This window comes from Felis catus, chromosome D2, assembly GCF_018350175.1.
Source record: "Felis catus isolate Fca126 chromosome D2, F.catus_Fca126_mat1.0, whole genome shotgun sequence".
Classification (NCBI taxonomy): Eukaryota; Metazoa; Chordata; class Mammalia; order Carnivora; family Felidae; genus Felis; species Felis catus.
In genome coordinates, this window is record NC_058378.1 from 6489103 (window position 1) to 6510770 (window position 21668).

The window sequence follows — 21668 nt, forward strand, 5'->3', positions numbered from 1 at the left end:
AGATTTGAGGCAGATTCATTTTACTTCAGATCAAGTGTAGGTTATTGTCATTTACAAAATGCTCACCCAAGGTCTTCCGTTGGTTCTACAAGTTATTTATGGAGCACTTAGCAAAGTGCCAAGCTGAGCCTTCTGGGCACAGAAAGGTGAATACAGCACAGTCCTTACACTCAGGGCACTCACAGTGTGGTGAGCAAGACAGCCATGTAAGCAGATAATTGCAAGATTATGTGCAACAGTACAGGGATATAGAGACTTTCTTGAGAGCATTAAGGGGGTGGTACTATTACCCAAGAGAGGGTATCAAAGGAAGGATCACATCAGACATTTCAATATCCTTCAATATCCTTCAGTCTGGAAGGATAACAGGGCCAATGCAGTGAAGCTTAGATGTGGGAAGGCAAGGGAAAGGAATGGCATTCCAAGCAGGGAGCCAGCAAGTGTGAGAAAACATGGCAGCCCCTGGTGGCAGGTACATTAGGATGCCAGAAGGGAATCTAGTCCTGGAGGGACCATTAATCATGCTGAAGACCCAGGACTATATTTTCCCAGAAAGCGATTTTGAAATGTTACCCCATAGAATTAGAGATTAATGATAATAACAATTAAAATAACATAATAGATAACTTACTGGGCGCTCTGCTGCTCTCCGCCAACAGGAGTCATGGGTGGTAACTGCAAGTCGTGTTGGAGCACTTGCCCCAGGCCAGGTGTAAACCAAGCCCTGGGCTGGCGTGTTCTCCCCTCGTGCTCCCTACCACACTGAGGCAGTGATGGGGACCCCCCCATTCTTGCCTGTAATGGTGATGGTGACCTCTCTCCATCTGACTTCCATCCATTGCCCCGTTCTTCTCTCAGCTGTTAACATCTAGGTAACAATGCTTTTCCAAGAAACTGTGGAATGTCTTACTGCAGATCCTGAGAAGTTGAAGTGCCTGGTAACTATGCCATCTCTCCCTTTCTCATTTTTTAAAATCATAGATATCTGTGCCTGACGCTAATCTCATTCTCACTATGTGCCAGGAAGTCTTCCAAAGCTCTTTCAACTTAATTACTCATGTAATACAACAACCCTGAGAGAAATACTATTGCTTTCTGAGTTGAGAACACATGGACACCAAGAGATTAAAGAACTTTCCAGTTCTTTTCTTCCTCTCATAGTGGGGGCAGAATGAGGATTTGACTCCAGATGTCTAGCTCCAGGGTCTACATCCCTATTTGGGCTTCACCCTACTTGACTTGGTAGGACGCAGACACCTCGTCACTCATCCGTTCTCAAAATCCTTTCTGTTTTTGGCTTTCCATCCACCTCCTTCATCTGGTTCCCCTTCTGCCATTCTCTGTTCCAGGTCATTCTCCTTTGCAGGTTACTCCTGGTCTTCCTGACTTCCAAAAGTTGGAGTGCTCTAGAGATCAGTCCTTGGACCTACTTTCTACACTTAGCTTGTACATGATCTCACTCAACTTCACAGCTTCAGTATCACCTCCAGGGAGACAGCTTCCCAGCTGACGTCTCCTGCCTGGAACTCTCCCAGAAAATTCCGGCTCATGTATCTGACTGTCCACTCAGCCTCTCCATGGGGCTGTCTAACGGGCATCTCCAGATGGGCATGCCTATGATGGAGCTCCTGCCCTTACGCAGATCTGTTCTTCCCCATCTGAGCTGAGAACAGTTCTATTCTTCCGGTTGCCCAAGCCAGAACACTGGATGGCATCCTTGACTCATCTTGTTTTTCTCCCATGATGCGTCCAATGCACCTGTAAAATACATCCAAGACCTGGCCCCTCCTCACCACTCTTGGCTGAAGCCACGACTCCCTCTTGCCCTGAAGGTACAATGGTTTCTGACTGGTCTCCCTCCTCCTCCCCATGAGCCTTCTGCTGACAAGCGCGAGGTGATTCAGGCACTACCTCACATGCAATGTCAGAAAAACTCACGTATCAGGCCAACTCATGTTTTAATGCAAGATCTTTTAAAATCAGAATCCGTGCCAAAAGCATCACAATGAACAAAATCACAAACACGTTCATAAAAACAGGACTAACATGTTTGCATTACCCAGCTCAGTCCCAGCCCTGCCCGACTCCCTTCCATGTTGGAACGACCCTGTTAAACATCTTGTTGATCCTCTGGCTTCACATCTTAGAGCAAAAGCCAAAGTCCTCCCTGTGACCTACAAAATCCTTTGTGGCCTGGGCCACCATCGTCTCTCTCATAACTCCCATTTCTGCTCTCATTCACTCAGCCCCAGCCTCTCCTCGTCTCCACCAACAAGCTCCCACCTCAGGGTCCTTACGCTCACAGGCCTTCCGCCCGGAATGGTCGCCCCCAAACACATCCCTCACGTCACCAGGTCTCTCCCCAAATTCCCTCCGTCAGGATCACGCTAACATTTCACCTTCTCCACCAACACACACACACACACACACACACTTTGTATCCCTTTTCCATTTATATTTTTTTCTCCTCAGAAATTAGCACCAGCACACTGTGTGTGTTACTTGTTTATGACCTCTCTCACCCTCTAGAAAACTCCGTGAAGCTTTGAGGGGAGATGGGTTTGTTTTGTTCTCTGCTATTTTCCTAGTGTCTCGAAAAATTCTTGCATGATAGTAGGTACTCAGTAAACATTTTAATAAATAAGCAATTCTTACTTATTGAGAAGTATATTCATATACTTAGTACTCATGAGGGCTCTCCTTTACTGCAATGTTCCTCATGCCTGCCATGTATAGGTTTTAATCCTCTCGCATCCATAAATTACGTGGGGAACTACTCTTTCAAAATTCAGTGGTCTCAGATCGGAACAGTTGCAAGACGTTAATTAGAAAATGCACTGTGCCATCTTTCTTCCAAACTGACCAGATTTAACAGAAGTTTGACTTGCTTAAAGAAATATTTATCTGGGCTCCAAGTTCAGCCTTCAGGTTAGGTCAGTGTTGGGAAAGGGGATTGTTTTTGGGAAATAAACATGGAAGACTGGATGTCTCTTGTAGCAAATTCTGAATTCTATTTCTGCGCCCTGACCTGACTTCCAAAGTCGGGACACTATATTGCGATGTTCTACAGATTTTCTCAATCATGTCAGAGTGAGTTCACGTGACCAAAAGACCTTTGTGACAGAAAAGCATCTTCAATTATCTTGACTAATAATTAACCAAACTAAAGGTAGGCTTTGCAAATAAAACTTGTCATTTCACCACAAACTGTTATTTTTTGCTGGAAAACATGAAGGTCGGCAAAGAGCAAATCTGCAAATCCACAAGACTGTAGGCTTGGCCTTCAGACATCCGTAAGGTATGATGACAAATGTGGCTGACATCACCGGACCCCAGTCCACCCGTGGGCCTCTCTGCTTTTGTGGGTTCAATCCAGCACAGGGGGACAGTTGTGGGGGGGGGTTGTTGAGAGTATCCTGAAGAAAAGACAGTTAACATAACTGTAGTCAGCATTCAGGTAGAATTATAAAGCAAATACGGGTCTCCTTTTATCCCCACCGTGTAGCATCCCTAGAACGGTTATTTATATGATAAAAGTGTCAGGAAAGCTACATGTCCCAAATCACCACTATTAGAAAACTAGTTTCTAATTTGTCTTTGCCATGATACAAAGTTAGGACTGCAGGGGTCAGCGGGGGCAGGGGGAACACTGCCTTTCACAAAGGATCACGACGGAAACTGGTACGTTAACTTAACGCACTTCACTAACACGAGGGGCCTTAAAGCTGGGCAGGGGGTGAAGCTGGTGTGCAGACAGCACTGACTAAATACTGCTTGAGAGAATGAAAAAGTAAAATTGGGGTTGACCCGGGTTAGACGCAAGCAAGAATTGCTAGAAGAGTCCAGGGCAGCAATGGCCGTGCTTTTATGCCAAGCATGAAATTGCTCTGTCCCTGTAATAGCTGACGAAGAGTCGCTCTGGGATCTCATTTTTCCTTTGGCTTTCTACATTTTCTTGCAAGTATTGCTTTCTAGAAGCTGCTAGATGATGCTTGTCTATTAGTTATTACCTTAGGAGAATTCTGTGAATCTGTAGTTTATCGACATGATGCCTGCAGCTTCCCTTTTCACCAATTTTGTACTCGTTCCATATGTTATCAACGGCACCTTCATTCTGAACCCTTAAATGACCACCCAAAGTAGTGTAGGCAATCTCAGTGCATACCACGGAAAAGTTTTCGAAGGGCCCATAGCGAAATGCGTTCAGTCTGCATGTGATTCAAATCACTGTAAAGCACACTTCTTCTGTCCCCGTTGGCAAAGCCCAGTAAGCAGAGGGAAAGCCCAGCTCGGAACCTTCACTGAGCCCTCACGCCAAGCCAGCAGATCAGCATATGGCCCTCAGCACACGGGAGCCTCCAGGGCCTCCTGCTACCACAGCCTGGACCATTCGAGATGGCCACACCCTTACCCTGTGAACCTCTAATGATGAGCAATTATCACATTTGGAATGGAGTTCAAACTTGGTTCCCAAATAAAAAGTATAGACAATAAAAGTCTGAAATTCCACCTTCACACCTACATAAGCATGCACATACGTAGGCTTTCATAATCTCTTAGATTTTTTGCAAAGGGCTTTGTGTCCTCTCCCGGGTGGTCTAAGCGATAGATGATCTGCAAGGACCATTCTGCATATTTAATTTTTTTTAATTTATTCATTCTTAAGAGAGAGAGAGAGAGAGAGAGAGAGAGAGAGAGAGAGAGCATGAGGGGGGAAGGGGTAGGGAAAGAGGAGGAGACACAGAATCCAAAGCAGGCTCCAGGCTCCGAGCTGTCAGCACAGAGCCCAACGCGGGGGTTGAACCCACGAACTGTGAGATCATTACCTGAGCTGAAGTCAGACGTTTAACCCACTGAGTCACCCAGGCACCCCCATTCTGCGTATTTTTAATTGACATAATAATTTGTTTTTGAGCATATGGTGACATTCTAAAATAATTGCATTGAGATCTACTGATCTGTGTTCTCATTGGAGAAGGGGTATTACTTGTTTGTGACTTCTAAATTCCAACTAAAATTGAATATTTAAAAAAAAAAAAACTCTTAAGGAGGACATCTAACCAGCCATGTTCGTGTGTGGCTGTTTGTGGCTCTAACCTTAATGGCTTATTTATAGAGAATGTTTCCTGAAGATGTCCTTCATGAGAAGGACAAGTTTGGACTTGGTAATAGTAATTTATTTAATTTATCTTAAATTTGGTTTCAGTGAGCAACCCTAATTAACCTGATTTTTTGCCGATAATCACTCTCAATGGAATCAAATCACAAATCCGGGGATGGATTGAGCGGAACCCAGAAGGAAGCAGCCCTTCGCGCATTGGTCCAGCGCACAGGATATAGCTTGGTCCAGGTAGGAGCTTCTCGTGATATCTGCTGAGACCTACCACTGAATCCACTGAATGGCGGGAATATTCGTGGTCCTAAGGTGCAAAATGTGAACGGTCGGTCGTGTAACTGTTGACGGATGTTCCTTCCTGGGGGGGAAGAAGCCACGTCATTTCAGGGTTGTAGGTGACCCTGGATGGTGATGGTCTTTTCTACTCTGGGTTATCAGCTTCACCTTCACCGGTCATTTGAAGGCAGAATCCGGGTTCACAGTCAGAGAGACTATCGCAGCTTTGAAAGATCACTTTGGTCTCTGAAAAGCCCATTGGTGTCTACCACCCAATGCTTTCTGTGAAGCAGACCCACACCAGTGATTCAAGAATCAGCAGAGAGCAAACTCTCCCAGGACTAGCCTGTTTCCAGAGAAGCTCCCTACTGGGGATGCGGGAAGATGTAGATGTGGGGTCCCAGGACTGACCGTTGGGTCATCCTAGCTGTTCCATGATGTTTTCTCATAACAGCTACCCAACCAAGTTCACGGTACGTAATAATTTCTCCCCATCTCCAGCAGAAGGAAAAACAAAAAAGTCCTAGAACTGGTTGTTTACAGACAGTGATCATTAAGAATTATCTACAGATCATGGTTTCTATGAAAGCCTCCTTCAGAGAGGTTATGACAGATTGAAAACTAGTGTTAGGGATATTAATTATCTTATTTGAAGAAAAAATGTTGCCATTTTTACCGTCAGACAACGCATTTTCATTCCCAGCTGTACTCTATCACCCACATGCTTTTCTAACTTAACCAAACCCACGTGCTTTCACGGAATACAAATTTCATATGGATAACAATTAAATATGCTGTGGCCTTTTATTACATATTCCTTTGTCAGATTGTTGCCAAGTGTACTACATGTAGTTATGTTGAAATGTTACCAAAAATATTTAAGTTTTTCTTTTTGCTTTCTTTGTATCTGGAGCACTCATGCAAAGAGAGTGGTGGTACCCTTTTGAAAGCAAATTCTTTTTTTGTAATGTTTATTTTTATTTTTGAGAGAGAGAAAGAGAGAGAGAGACAGTGTGAGCAGGGGAGGGGCAGAGAGAGAGAGAGGGAGACACAGAATCCGAAGCAGGCACCAGGCTCCGAGTTGTCAGCACAGAGCCCGACGCAGGGCTCAAATTCATAAACCGCAGAATCATGACCCGAGCCAAAGTCTGACACTTAACCAACTGAGCCCCCCAAGCACCCCAATTTCTTAATATTTATGTATAAGGATGTTCCTCTTCTGGAAGTGAATCTGTACAGGTCCAAATATAATGTTACGAATGTCTATAAAACCGTCGAGGGTGGCATTATTTACAACACCTCAACGTCATAAACCTCAATGCGTTGAAGAAAATTATTAAATAAAACGATGAATATATAATCATTACATTCAACAAGCAGGACTTGATGAGAACTGATCACAAAACAATGTACATCATCTGTTCAATGTTATTCTAAGCCCTGGTCCGTCCTTTTCCCCCAAGTGAAATTCAGGGCAAGCCTCATGACTTTTCTGGTAACTTGCAGGTAATAAAAAAAGTTCCACTCAATAATAGGTCTGGTACAGTATGAGAGAAACTTCCAAGTTATAGCTACTTCCCTTCGCAAGTTTGTCAGGGTACAGGGTGCTTCCCGCTTTCTTCCTCTGTGCATTCCGAAGCCTAACTTCCCATGCCAGTCTGCGAACTACACCTGCTGACTCCGAGCTGGAGCAGGAGGAAGGGATTGAAGTGGAGGGGAGGGGGCAGGTGGGTGCTTACAACGACACTGTGATCATCTCCAGTGTCCAGATAAGGAAAACAAGGCACGATTGATTCGGTAGCTTGCCCACGATTTACAGGCTATAATTCTATGGCTATTAGCCAGAATTTCTGGCAAGATTATACAGAACTAAGTGCTGTTATAATATTATCTTTATGATTGAGATTTTAGTGATTAGCATGCCAAGGCATGCAAACAATATTTGGTTGAGCCTAAACTTGGTAACATGATTCACTCTAGGTAATGCTATTTCTGTGTTAGCAGAATGACTCTTGGGTCAGAAATTCTTCCGTAATGTAAAACCTAGAATCGCCAAGTCGAGCTCTCCCAATCAAAAGCCTCTGATCAGGGTCTAAATACGTACATGACAACCGTGTTGAGTGAATTGGAAGAGCTCTCCTGATTTTGGCTGCAAAGTGCAGGAAGCCACTCAAGACCTCAAGTTGGAAACCTGTGGTTTAACCTATTCTTGGCCACATAGCAGGTGTACAATCTTCCACCCGTCCCCTAATTACTCTCGGCCTTAATTTCCAGAATACTGGCTAGGTCTTACCCCAAAGCTGCTGGTCACGACGCTGCAATCCTGGTATCTGTTCAATCCAGTCGCTGGTCAGCAGACTGGAGTAAGTGACTGGAAGGGAGAACAGCGCGTTGGAGGCACAGCCTCGGCGCTTTGGGACTTAGGGGAGACCCTCCAACCTTCTCCGTACTTCCGCCTTCAAAAACAGAGGGCAACATCAGGTTTCTTTTTTTATTTTTTTTAAGATGAAATTTATTGTCAAACTGGTTCCCATACAATGCCCAGCGCTCATCCCAACAGGTGCCCTCCTCAATGCCTGTCACCCACCCATCTCTCCCTCCCACCCCCCATCAACCCTCAGTTTATTCTGTTTTTCAGAGTCTCTTATGGTTTGGCTCCCTCCCTAACTATTTTTTTCCCTTCCCCTCCCCCATGGTCTTCTGTTAAGTTTCTCAGGATCCACACAAGAGTGAATAGGTTTCCTTTTTTAAGTCTGCACGGGGTGCCGTCTCTGGGTGTCTCAGTTGATTAAGCATCTGACTTCGGCTCAGGCCATGATCTTGCAGTTTGCGGATTTGAGCCCCCACGTCAGCCTCTTTGCTGTTAGCGTGGAGCCTGCTTTGGATCCTCTGCCCCCCTCTCTCACTCTGCCCCTCCCCAGCTTACACTCTCTCATACACTCTCTCTCTCTCAAAAATAAATGTTTTAGAAAATAATAAAAAATGACAATAAAAATCCCTGCACAAGAACTTAAGATAAAGAAACATCTGAGTACAATTCAGGGAGCATACCCACAAAAGGGCCATTTAAAATTTTATGGTGCCTGCCAGTTAGATTTTTGGAGGATTTCTTTTTGTTGGCTCTTTGCAGCCTGTGGGATGGAACATTGAATACTTGCAAAACAAGAAGTCAAAAGCCAGGGGGTGACTAATTGGTGCTCTCTTATCACCGGCAGGACAAATACAGCTGTCAAAAATAGAATTTTGCAGGTTACTTAATAACACGAGCCAGTCTTTTCTATCCCAACTGATACAGCACCTTGCGCCTTTGAGGGTTTGAAAACACCCGCTTGTTTAGAACAAAAAAAGATATCGCAAAGCACATCTTTGGATATCGATAGCTGAAAATTTTATCAAAGTATCTCAGAGAATACAAGGAAGTTCACGCGGTCCCCTGCATTTAGTAGACGTTCAATAAGTGTGGCTAAAGTCTGCGTGATGGTGACGAGTTAAACTCTCAACCTCACACTTGCGTTAGGGTCGAGTGGAAATATTTTGGAAGAAAGTATGCTGGCTGTTTCCTTGAAGGCACCTGTGTCTCCAGACAATGGCATTGCATGAGGTGTTTCTACCCCCCTACTTTTTCATTCTTAACTGAACTTGCCAAATTTCCCAAAACAAATATGTTCTTGAGAGTCAAAGAAAAGAAATCAGATTATGATGACCCTTTCTTCAAGAATGCATTAATAATGTGGGTCATAAACTCTGGCATGTGATGGTCCTCCCACCTGGAATTTTCTCTATAACACCAGAAAGATATTATGTTTTCATAGATGAGCGTTTGCAGAAAACTTCCTGCCCAAGGTGCAATCAGTTTACATCAATTTTAATTCTATTAAAACTAAAATAGATTTAATAAAGATTGCCCTCGAGTAGTCTGAATATTTTTTAATTTTTTTAAGTGTTTATTATTTTTGAGAGAAAGAGAGAGACACAGTGTGAGCGGGGCAGGGCAGAGAGAGAGGGGGTACACAGACTCCAAAGCAGGCTCCAGTGTCCGAGCCATCAGCACAGAGCCCCACTCAGGGCTCGAACTCACAAACCACAAGATCGTGACCTGAGCTAAAGCCTGACGCTTAACCCACTGAGACACCCAGGCACCCCTGAATATTTTTTAAAGTAGGATACTTGATATGATATTACTTATAAATACTTACGTTTATCATGTATTCCCATACTTTTATATTATTTTTAAATAGTTCAAAATATGGTGTGGATTAGCACTGTTTGTTCAACTACCCTATTGATAATCTATTTTCTTTTTTTAATGTTTACTTATATTTGAGACAAAGAGTGCGCAGGAGGGGCAGAGAGAGAGAGAGAGAGAGAGAGAGGAAGAGAGAGAATCTCAAGCAGGCTCCGCACCAGCAGGGCTGAACCCAACGTGGGGCTTGAACTGTGAGGCCATGACCTGAGCTGAAACCACGAGTTAGATGCCTCACTGAGCCCCTGGGCATCCCCCCATCACATTCCTAATCTAATGGCTGTTTTTAGCACACATAAAGCATTTTATTTGTTGTTAGTTTTTGTTTCCTTAGTCCCTACTATTGAATACAATGTGCAAGTGGAAGGCCTTGGGGTTACAGAAGTATAAGATGTAGTGTCTGACCTAAAGTGCATAGAATGTTCTTGCAATGAAAGTTTATCCAAAATTAAAAATGCATTGAATGAGGAATACAGCTGTGAGCATTACCTTTCTGTACAGAGTGATAAAACAGCCCATCCCCTGACCTAATGAGTGAGGACCAATATTTACACATAGGGATGTTCCTCATAGTGAAATTTATAATGTTGAAAGTTAGATATATCCTAAATGTCCAATAAAATATTACTGCTCACAGAAAATATGATCACCCTTCCATTTACCAGTTATATAGTCATGTAAAACTATGCTTTCAAAGAAAGTCTTGGAGAAATGTCCAAACACGAATGTTTACCTAAAAATCAGAACGCAAATCTGTATACAGCTTCCAAATAATATTGCGAGAGATTATTTACACATGGTAAAAACCCTGAAAAGTAATAAAATGTAATCTCTGATTAGGGTAAATTTTTCTTGCCTGATGTTCTTCCCCACCCCCACCCCCAAACTTTCTAGAGTGGGTATGGACTATTTTTATTATAAGGGGGAAAAGTCTCATGAAGTGGGGAAATGTTCTAAGCAGCATTCCATTAGCAGTAGAAAAATTGGGGAAATTTCATGGAGAAAACCTCATTATTAAAGGTGCAGGATAGTAGTACCTGGGTTCATCAGGCTGGTCTTTCAAATCTTTGTATGCTTGAAATTGGCTTAATATTGATATAGTCCAACCCTTTCATTCTGCAGTCAGAAAATAAGCCCCAGGGTTATACAATTCAGTAGAGACATGACCCAGAGGTCAGCAAACTGGACCCATGACTCAAATTTGGCTCCTGCCTGTTTTTGCCATAATCTCAGCCTACAAATGATTTTTCACATTTTTAAAGGGTTGTCTTTTATTTTATTTTTTTTTTATTTTTTTTTCATCGTTTATTTATTTTTGGGACAGAGAGAGACAGAGCATGAACGGGGAAGGGGCAGAGAGAGAGGGAGACACAGAATCGGAAACAGGCTCCAGGCTCTGAGCCATCAGCCCAGAGCCCGACGCGGGGCTCGAACTCCCGGACCGCGAGATCGTGACCTGGCTGAAGTCGGACGCTTAACCGACTGTGCCACCCAGGTGCCCCTAAAGGGTTGTCTTTTAAAAAGCCAAAAATATCAACTATCTGGCCCTTGACAGAAAAAGTTTGCTGCCCCCGACTCTAACACTTACTCTAGTACTTTGTTTTAGACACAAATCCGCTGTTTTTTAGGAAAATTCCCCGTAACACAGATGAGTGTCTAAACGTCCTGAAAAGAAGCAGGTGGCCCCTATTTCTCCTACCCAACCCCGCCAGCTCCAGCTTGAGCCCTCATTCGCTCATTGACTCCACAAAGAGGGACATGGGTCCTGCCTTCATAAAGGTTATTCTCAAGGGACAGGCAGAAAATAACTGAGAAACCAAATAATCACAGATCACGTTAAGAGCCACAGGTATCATAAACCGGTCGTGTGCCAGAGAATGGCAGGTGACCCTCTTCAAGCAAGAGGACACTGATGCCGGGACTTGGAAGACGTGTGCCAACAAAAACAAACTTTGCAAGGAGCCAGAGAAAATACCATCCTTGGCAGAGGGGACCACTTGGGCAGGACGACTGAACCAAAACATTTATAAAATGCACAGCACTTTTGAACAGCCAAGACATCAGTGCATCTTACTTTTGAAGACCCAGTAAGATTACACCAGATAAATTAGAGAAATGAGTGGACTCTGTCCTTCCCCTCTGTTAATCAGTCATGAGCCTGGGTTCCTGGGAACAGGTCCCTCAGACTAGGGACAAAATACAGCTTAATTCCCACCCCTCGAACTTTGCTCATGGTGCATATTCTCTTACATGGACTTTCAATACAGCCGTATATCTTAACTATAATTTGTTCACCTCCTCAACAAAACTCACGTAAAGGTACAAGTCCTAAGTTGGAAAGGATAGTGTTAGATCAAATATAAATAGGATTGGGATACCATCCCTCTCTAAGGGTGCCCCCAAAATAACTCCCTTCATCTCTCCGGTTTTGTATGATGTACTTTAGTCCTTTTACTTGGGTACTTCTTAAGTTGCAATTTTTTTCTTATGAATAATGCAACGGAAATAAGCAACTCGGATCCCAGTGTTTACAATTGGCTTCATCCAGATTAGCACCGAGAGGGGCAGCTGGGAAAACACTGTGGCATTGGCATTCCTTCCCAGCCACCACACAAAGTCCTGGGGACAGGAATAGGAATTTGACTTCATGGTAAAATATAGCTCCCAGGTCCTACTTTTTCCTTCCAGTGCCTGTGACCACCTGCTCATGTCCCGGCTATCCAAGGACATAAGTCATTCACCAAGTGTGTTAATACTATTTCTTGAAATAGGGAGACTAAGCCTGAGAACAGGATGGGGCCAGTTTATCATCAGAGACACACATTTCCCTAAGCTTCTCACCCCAGCCACCCACAGACCAACTTTGAAACTCCTAAGAAGCTTTGCTTCTACGAGCCACAAGTGCCACAGCATGGTATGGCAGACTCCAAATGACACAATAGTCCCATGAATCTTTCTGAGGAAAACGTATGCCTGACAGGTGACGGGAACCTCAGGATTCTGAGAAATAGAAATGCATTCCCGAAGCTATTTGCAGACATCAATGAAATTCTCCTCAAATAGCTTCAAAGAGGATTGGTTATTTATGAGCTCTTCAATATAAGGTTCAAAATCTTTGGAAACTACATCTGATGGTGTTTTTCCTTAAACTATAAGCACATGGGGTTTTCCATGTAAAAATAGGTGTGAACTTCGTGACTCAAATATATAGAAGCATGGACAGCTCTTTGGGACTATGGACTTCACTTATAGGCAACTTCAGGACTTCTCAAATTATTGTTTCTTTAATACTGATCAAAACAAGTATTAAGGGTTATCAAAATAAATATTTTAAAATTATTTTTAATGTTTATTTATTTTTGAGAGAGAGAAAGAGACAGAGTGCAAGTAGGGAAGGGTAGAGAGAGAAGGAAACACAGGATCCGAAGGAAGCTCCAGGCTCCGAGGCATCAGCACAGAGCCTGATGCAGGGCTTGATCTCACACACCGTGAGATCGTGACCTGAGCCAAAGTCAGACACTTAGCCAACTGAGCCACCCAGGTGCTCCTCAAAATAAGTATAATAGTGAACCAAAAATAAGTGACTCTTCACTTAAAGAAACTGAGAGTTTGTCATGAGATTCAAAGATAGCTTTCCAACATAGGCAAGGACTAAAAAAGGCAGCTCACACAACATGCAGTCATGAATCTGTGTAGGATTTCATACTTGCGATTCTTTTTCAACATTGTTTCAGAGGTGCAGGGGAGAGAGCGGAGATGATGTTAAATGGAGCCTTGACACAGCATTACGTGACTGAATCTCAGAGTAGGAATTATTCTACAGCTGATGCTTGAACAGTGTGGGGGTTGAGTGCTGACCCCCGACACACAGTCAAAACTCTGCCTATAACTTTTAACTCCCCCCAACTTAATCACTAACAGCCTACTGCTGACCATAAAAGGTCAATTAACACCAATTAATATGATATATTATATATATATACACAGTACTCTTACAATAAAGCTAGACAGAAGATGTCAAGAAAATCATAAGGAAGAGAACATATATTTACAGAACCGTAAAAAATCTGCACCTAAGTGGACCGGCGCAGTTCAAACCCCCAGTGGTCCAAGGTCAACTGTAGTTTCCGTCCTCCTTCAGGCTTTCTGATAGGACGAGTTAGTTGTTGGAGGTACGTCTTAAACCCCTCCCCAGCCCCTGCTGATCTTTTCTTAAACACCGAGGACAGGACTCGGGCTCAGAGGTTTTAGACAACAAGCCGAGCGACACTGTGATCATGATTTCCCTCCTGTACAGTTGTTTTCATAATTACCTTCCAGTTGTGCGAAAGGGTCTTGCTATTTCACTTATAAGAATGATTTAGGTTTTCTTTTTGCCTAGAAAGACATTGGTTCTTTAAATTTCCACAGCATTCCCTTTAAGGGTTCTTTATGACTAACTCACAAAACATCCTCTGGACATTGTCCCACATTGAACTCTGGAGTCAGGGTAGCCTCCTTTCAGGAGCATTCTATCACCCTTACAAGACTTTTGCCATCACCCAGTCAGCCCTGTTCTTTTATAAACAAAGACTTCAAAGTCAGGAAAGGCTACGTGTCTTCTCAAATCCCTCAGCTTGCCAGAAATTAAAATTCACGGGGAATTTGGTAAGGAGAATAATTACTGTATAAAATTCCTCTCGTGCCAAAAAACAAATGCATTAGGTGACATTCTTGGCATACGTTGAACCAGGTAGGACAGGACAAGAGGTCGGTCCCTCAAACCAACGTTCTTCACCTGCATGTGGACCGATGTCTTTATCTGTAATGTGGACAGCTTTGTATAATGTAACCAGATCTCCGTCTACCGGAATATTACTCAATTCAAAAAGGCGAACTGAATCTATAATTGGGCCTATTGAATAAATCACACGTTCTGAAAGGTAAAAGCCCAAAAAGGATAAAGGAATCACCAAAGCTGTCACCCAGTTATTTCTTGGATGGGATCAAGAGGTTCTTATAGATTTCAGCAGTGTGTCCACGCACGTGCCTGGAGCCAGATGGAGGCGTCAGCACGGTGAATCTGGTGTCACACAAACAAGTGCTGTGGGGTCCATCATTAGGTGGATTTTGTTGCAAAATGTGAACGCAGGGTCTTAGAAGTGAGTTGGCATTTTACTTTTCCTCCTAGTAAAGGCAGACACACTCCAAAAAGTTTTTCTGATTTTGAAATTTTCATAAGGATGTTCTTGAATTGACTATTCCCATGAAATTGTCCAGAAACGTGTATTATAAAAAGTTTTACAAGATACAAGGTATGTTTAAAGGGCTGTTGGCTTTTGAATGCTTCAAATAGCGAGTTGCTGAATTCCAAAAGAATGGTTTGCCACACGTAATCCTTCAAGGGAAAAGGAAATTATTACAGGTTATTAAATGCAGCACTTGATAATGTCAATTAGTTCTGCCTCCGTAAGACGACAAGTAACCTGAGATGACATTAGGAGTGTTTTGCTAGGCAACAGGCCTTCAAAAGTCAGCTTTCCAAAGTGAAACAAGAATGTGATTCCTAATTTGCTAAAAAAGTCATTTTCATGGGAGAACTGTAGCATATATATTTTTTTTGTTCGATCAAACATAAGGACTCTGCGGAGAGTGAAGTAAGTTTCCAAGAGCCAAAATCGATTTGTGATTCTTTTTGTGATCTTTGCCATGAATGCACGCCACCAAGAATATTATTCAGAATTTATTGAATCAGCCATTTCTATTCAAGTTAAGTTTAGAAGTAAACTTTCTCTCACTTACGTAAACAGAAAAGCCACAGGTTTCATATAATTACATGTTTTCTCATGTACAATAAAGTGCCTCCTGAGATAAAACATCGGCCTGTAAACTACGTAATATCCCACACACCACGTTTTCAGAAACACAAAGCTATGTGAGGAGAAAGTTCAATTTGTACTTGCTTATTATATCCCTGTTTTAGCTTTTCCTCTCGGTTTCCAGATGTGGTTTCGCTTTCTGTCAATTGCCACATCCCATTTATTCAGCCCTTACATCACAATTATTATTGCTCTATTTGTAGAAAGGTAATACCTGACATTCATATTGAGCATGCTTTTAAAGGGCTGTAAAAAATATAGCTAATAATTGGTGGGGGGCGGGGGGACACCTGGATAGCTCAGTCGGTGAAGCATCGACTCTTGATTTCTGCTCAGGTCATGATCTCACGGTCATGAGATAGAGCCCCAAATCGGGCTCTGTGCTAACAGCATGGAGCCTGCTTGGGATTCTCTCTCCCACTCTCTGCCCCTCCCCCACTCACACTCTTTCTCTCAAAACAAAGTATTAAAAAATTAAGAACCAATATGTAACTAATAAGGGTCGTGTCAAATTCAACGGTATATAAATTTAAAAAACTCTGCTCCCTAAAATTTCTCAGCCTAAAATAGATTTTACCAACCTGAAGTCACTGATGTTAAGTTGTGAGAGTGAATAATTAAAACACAAGCAGATGATTATCTTTATATAGAATCAACAAAATGAGTGCTCCCCACATCACCATCTGCTGTCCTCAGACAACAGAAAGGTCATAAGCAGACCAAAAGTGAAATCACATCTAAGAGGATCCTTTGGGTGCATCTCATTTAAGTACTCTTACATTTGCCTTGAACCCTATGACATAGGAGATATATAGGTGGTATATAGGTGGGAATAGAAATAATGCCTAATAACTTTATTCAATCTTACAAATAACCGGGAACACACGGTATTAAGTCATAAACTTCAAAAGACGCAGTCCCGAAAGATGTTCTTGATACACTGACATTGACTGTTGAGAACAATCTACAAGAGTCTGGCCTCTGAACCAGTGCTCTTGCCATGGCCCCGGTGACTGGCATGCTTGCAAAGGCTACAAATGCCACCAAGCCTGAGTGGACCGTCCAGCACCTGAGCTAACAGGAACAGAAATAAATATAAACATCAGCAATTGGAAAATGGGCAAGAGAACATCTGAAAATAGTTTAGTAAGGGACCTTACACAATTTCTTCCCCTTGGCAAGAAAAAACAAAGGACTAAAAGCAACCACGATGAGGATTACAGATCATTTCCAAAGAATCATTCAAGGAATTAAAATTACTGTTCAGGAAATTAAAAAAAAGAAGACTGTAAGAGGGTTTATTAATTAATCTCCTTCCAGTTTATAAATGGGCTCACTAAGAGGAGACAACAAACCATTTGGTCTCTAGGTCTGGTGAAGCTGAATGAAAAAAGTAGGCATAGTGCAACATGAAGAATTATGAGAAAAATGCTTTCATGACTGTTAACAGTATATGTCCCGTGAAATTCACCAGATTGAGAATTATTGGACCCTCAGACTAGTGTTTTCTGCAAGAAATTAAACCAGTGTGACTTTAGGTGAGCCCTGTAATATCTCTGGTCTCAATTTCCTCATCTGTAAAATGGGCATATTGGGTTAATATAAAAACCAAAGAAAAATATCATCACAGGCATAGGGCTTAGGATTCAAATTTTGTCTTTGTAACTTACAGCTTGAGTGACTTGGGACACAGTCTGTGCCTTGGATTTTTCATCTCTAAGATGAATGCTATCATCCTGTTGGGTTTGTGGAGATTAAGCGAGTTAATACATGGAAAGCCCATACTTAGCACAGTAACTCAATTAGGGTTAAGTGTTGTGGGATTTTTTTTTCCTGCTACTATTGTGTGTAAATAACACAAGTCAACTCCTGCCGATTATGCAGGAAAGAAGTTTACTAAAAGAGTGTTTGTTTACAAATTTGGAGAACTAGATTTAAGAGTAAGCTTTCAGTGGGGGGGGAGTTTAAGGTTTTTAGGAAGTATGGTTTTAGGAAACCACAACACAAATCTGGAATAATAAGAAAATATATCATGGGTGCTCGACATTATAAGTTTGCACCAGTATGATTCCTACACCCGAATTCAAGTTTACTTTATTGTAATCATGACTGTCCCAGCTGCAAAAGAATTTGGAATGACAAGTATCTGGCCTTTCTTAACTCTTGTAGGAAAATGCAATTTTGCTCAGATTCCCCAGATGTACGAAGAGAGCAGATGCCAGGTGGTCAAAATGAACTCAGCCCATTTGACCTCATGCTAAGATTCATTGCCTACAATCATTTATGAAAGTGCGAGTGGTTTCACTCAACGTGGTATACATCATTTCTTAAAGACTCTATGGTTCCATAATGAAAGATTTAAAATCTGTGACAGAGGAACTTTCAAATACTCTTGATATATAAACTGAATGACTAGGTAGGCTCAGCATCCAATATGTGAATTCAACCCCCTGGATTTATAGTTAGAATTAGGTCTTCAATTTGTCATTTACCTAGGTGAAGGTTTCTATGTATGTATGCGTTATAACAGACAGTAAGTGGTTTCCAGATCTTCCATTAGAAACGTACAGGTTCCCAGAGTTTAATGAACATCCTCTCAAGAAAAACAAAAACCTATATTCTCTCTCTCGGAACTATTAATACTTTTGTGCTAAGGGAATGTGTCCCCTGAGAAGGACATCAGCCAGTCGGGGAAAGAGCCATTATAAGCGGGCTTTATCTATTTTAAACTCCTTAACTATAAAAACAGTGCCAAAAATACCGACCATACAGCTCCCAACTGTCCTTTCTGAGTAATGGACAGCTATTCTAATACCATGACTAACGCCCAGCGTGGTCTTAAATTGGTCTAGACTTCCAGCCTGGTGTATTCCAAGTCCAGTGGGTGGTGGGTAGAACAGATCTCCCCCAGGCATGAACTTTGAGGTGTCTCTGAACCAGCCAGACTCTGTGATCCCCAAAAATATCCTTGGGGAATTTTTTTCAAGTGTTCATAGAAACCATAGAAAGACAATAAGCTCTCCTGTGCAGTCATCTTGGCTCATAAGCAGATGAAGCCTCCCATGCACGTGATGTCCACAAAATAGTTCAGTGATATTTTTAGCAATTATAGCAAGAAAGAAAGTTGAAGGGAAAATTTTAAAGGTCAATCTGTTGGTTGCCTATTTATTTTCCAACTGTCAGACAAAGCCTGCCAGATCAGAAATTCTGGAATCGCTTCTTTAGTATTATGGGATAAAAGTTGGGTTTCTTCAACCTGAAGAATAAAAATACTACCAAATTTATGCTGTGTATTCCAATAATCCATCGACTAGACCTCTAGGCATTTAACATACACAGAAATCGCCCCCAAGGGATCATCATCAACCAAATGGTGAGGGTCAAACCAAGAAGGTCGATTTTACTTTGGTGAAAGAAATATGCCTCCTTATAGGCAACAGATATTAGATATGTCCTTCCAAAATTTGTGTAATAAAATGATTGGAAATTGGAAAGGATTTTAAATGCGGCAGAGAGCTTGCAATTTAACAGCATGCTGATTTTTTTTTCTTAAATGAGTGTTTAAAGGTATGGATCTGTTATAAATGATTAAGCTTCCATATAACAAGGCAAAATGTGGGGATAAGGCTGATGGTCTCTGAAACCAGACTGCCTGGGTTCAAATCCCAGCTTTGCCTCTTCCCAACCATGTGACCTCAGCAAATTACTTAATCTGCCTAGGCTTCAGTGTTTTGGGTAACACGAGGAGAGCCATGGTCCTGAACCTGTGACGTTCTTTAAGGGTTACGACAGCGTCTGGTATATAGCAAGTGTCGTATAGGTTTCTGTTAGACAAGAAATAAATAGAGGTTTTTAATATATCTCTGAAAATATCAGCTTCGTATTTTTCAATAAATTCTTGGTGAAGATACAGCTTACTGAATTCTTAAGGAGTTTTTTTCCCCCTATAAGTATAAAACATTTCATTTCTCAGTGACGTAAATGTTTTGCTGCTAGATGATACTGCAAAAATATAGGGGAAGGAAAAAAGGGTAAGAACTCTTGAGGAAAATGTTTAAATACTTAGTAACAGAAACACCCAGTTGTCGGAAGCATAAAATAATCAAGGCAAAGGTAGAACACCCATCCGATGCCCTTTTTTTTAAATTGAAAGTAACATGATATAAATTAGGAATAAAAAAGTGATCACGACCAGAGACGTAATTTACGTTGTGATCCAAAAGCCTTTGTGCTAATACTTATAAAATAATTGAGGAAGTCTCAACTTGGGATACAGAAAGATTTAACGGTGAAACTAGCGGCCGCTTTACTTTTGATTTTAAACAATCCTGTAAAGCAAGGTCTTTAAACAACTAACATCTGACTTTTAAGAATCTACGTGGAAAAATATTTGGAAATGCAAAAAACTTAACACTAACTGCTTCTACAGATGGGTAGGGTGACGCACTGGGAAATGTTTCTTTTTACCTTATATATTTACCATGTTTTTTTCCTCTTCTACGTTACTGTTTTCTCCAACATATGTCATTTTATAGTTTAAAACTTCTTATAGTTTAAAACTTCTTAAAGTATCACTTGTAGAAGTTAGCAATGAATACTGTCATATCGTCCCCTATACTCACCTTTCTCCAAAAATCATAATAAGGGTGTAAAGACAAAGATCTCTGGCTTTGCCTAAGTGGGAATAAGAAGACCCCCCCCCCCAGCAAATGCACTATCCCAGGTCAGCAGTGGTGGACCAGGCCCACACTTCACATGGGGCCCCTGAAGTTGCTTTCCAGTCTTTAACTTCTGGAAAAATAAAGACAGTAATGCTATCTTTAATATCTAATGTCTAGTAAAGAAAAGAACCAGAACTACTCCTTCCTAAAGAAGGCCAAGGGTTGGTTGGTTTCACCAAGGGTTAGTTAAGACAAAGCCAAAAGAAGGAGGAAGAGGAAGAGGAGGAGGAGGAGGAGGAGGGGGAGGAGGGGGAGGAGGGGGAGGAGGAGGAAGAGGAGGAAGAAGAGGAGGGAGGAGGAGGAGTAGGAAATTCTATTTGGACTGAGAACAGCTCTGTTCCCCACAAAGAGATCCAACATTAGTAAACCCCTCTCACCATCCTGTCAGCTTTGAAAACAGATTTAGGTTTCTCACTAGCTACCCCCAAAATTAGCCAATCCACACCTTCAAACGTTAATCCACAATGTTTCTACGTAGGGGCTCCCATGGCCTCCCTCGCTTGGCCAACGAGAGGGCCCGAATTCAGGGAGCCGAGAAGAGAATTCATCACTATTGGCTATGAGATGCCGAGAACGGTGCCACGCATATTTGATGTATTATCTCCCTTAATCAAAAAGCCAATATTATCCCCACTTTATATATGAGAAAACTGAGGTTCCAAGAAGTTAAGCCATTTGCCCAAAGCCCTATAGCTAGTGAGTCATAGAGCCAGGCAGCCCAACTCCAGAACCCTTACCGCCACCCCACAGACTCCAGGTTACAGCAGAGCCTCAGATTGAAATTATTGTCCAATCCTTCGATGGTCAGGCATTGGTGAGTGTGAACAACAATAATAATATCTGTCCAGCGCTTGACACATTTTCATGATGCTTATTGCAAGCAAGTTGCTGAAGCACAGAGCATGGTATTAAAATCCAGGTAAAGGACCTTGATTTTATCCTCTGACCAACTATTACTTGTCAATGATAAATCTGTTCCTTATCATGACTTTGAAAATAACTGAGGCACTCAAACTAAAGGTCTTACTGTTTTCTTCTCTCCCTCGTACAATCCACCCTGGATTTGCAGGAAAACGGGCAAAGAAAATATGGTGGACCTCCACCTGGCTGGGATGCTGCACCCCCAGAAAGGGGCTGTGAGATTTTTATTGGGAAACTTCCACGAGACCTTTTTGAGGATGAACTTATACCATTATGTGAAAAAGTGAGTCCAAATTTATTTACTTTTTTTTTTATCTTTCAAGGGGAAAATACTCCACACTTTGTTTCACACTCGTTCTTGGTCAGTGATGGTGTCTCTTCCAACTGCTGTTCCTCAACATGGACAAAGTTAAAACCTTCCTGTGAGTGGTTGTCCCCTTAATGCCACTGACTTGATGTAGCTCTTCCTTGACTGACAGCTTGAACTGCTGCTGCTAACTTTCAAATTCTGATCTTTGATCTGAAATGGCACA

At 42.0% G+C, this 21668-nt stretch overlaps 1 protein-coding gene across 3 annotated transcripts in view; it reads left to right on the forward strand.

Moving 5' to 3' along the window:
- Positions 1-21668, forward strand: part of A1CF (APOBEC1 complementation factor) — a 77150-nt gene that overhangs the window by 20290 nt on the left and 35192 nt on the right. For 2 of the 3 annotated variants that reach the window (XM_019814212.3, XM_006937714.3), the window contains exons 2-3: positions 5207-5350; positions 21284-21418. In XM_019814212.3, the coding sequence (XP_019669771.2) occupies positions 5252-5350; positions 21284-21418 (234 nt within the window). In that variant the 5' untranslated portion in view covers positions 5207-5251. Of the gene's footprint in view, positions 1-3275; positions 3299-5206; positions 5351-21283; positions 21419-21668 lie in introns of those variants that run through there. The other variant, XM_045039859.1, reaches the window with a different exon arrangement.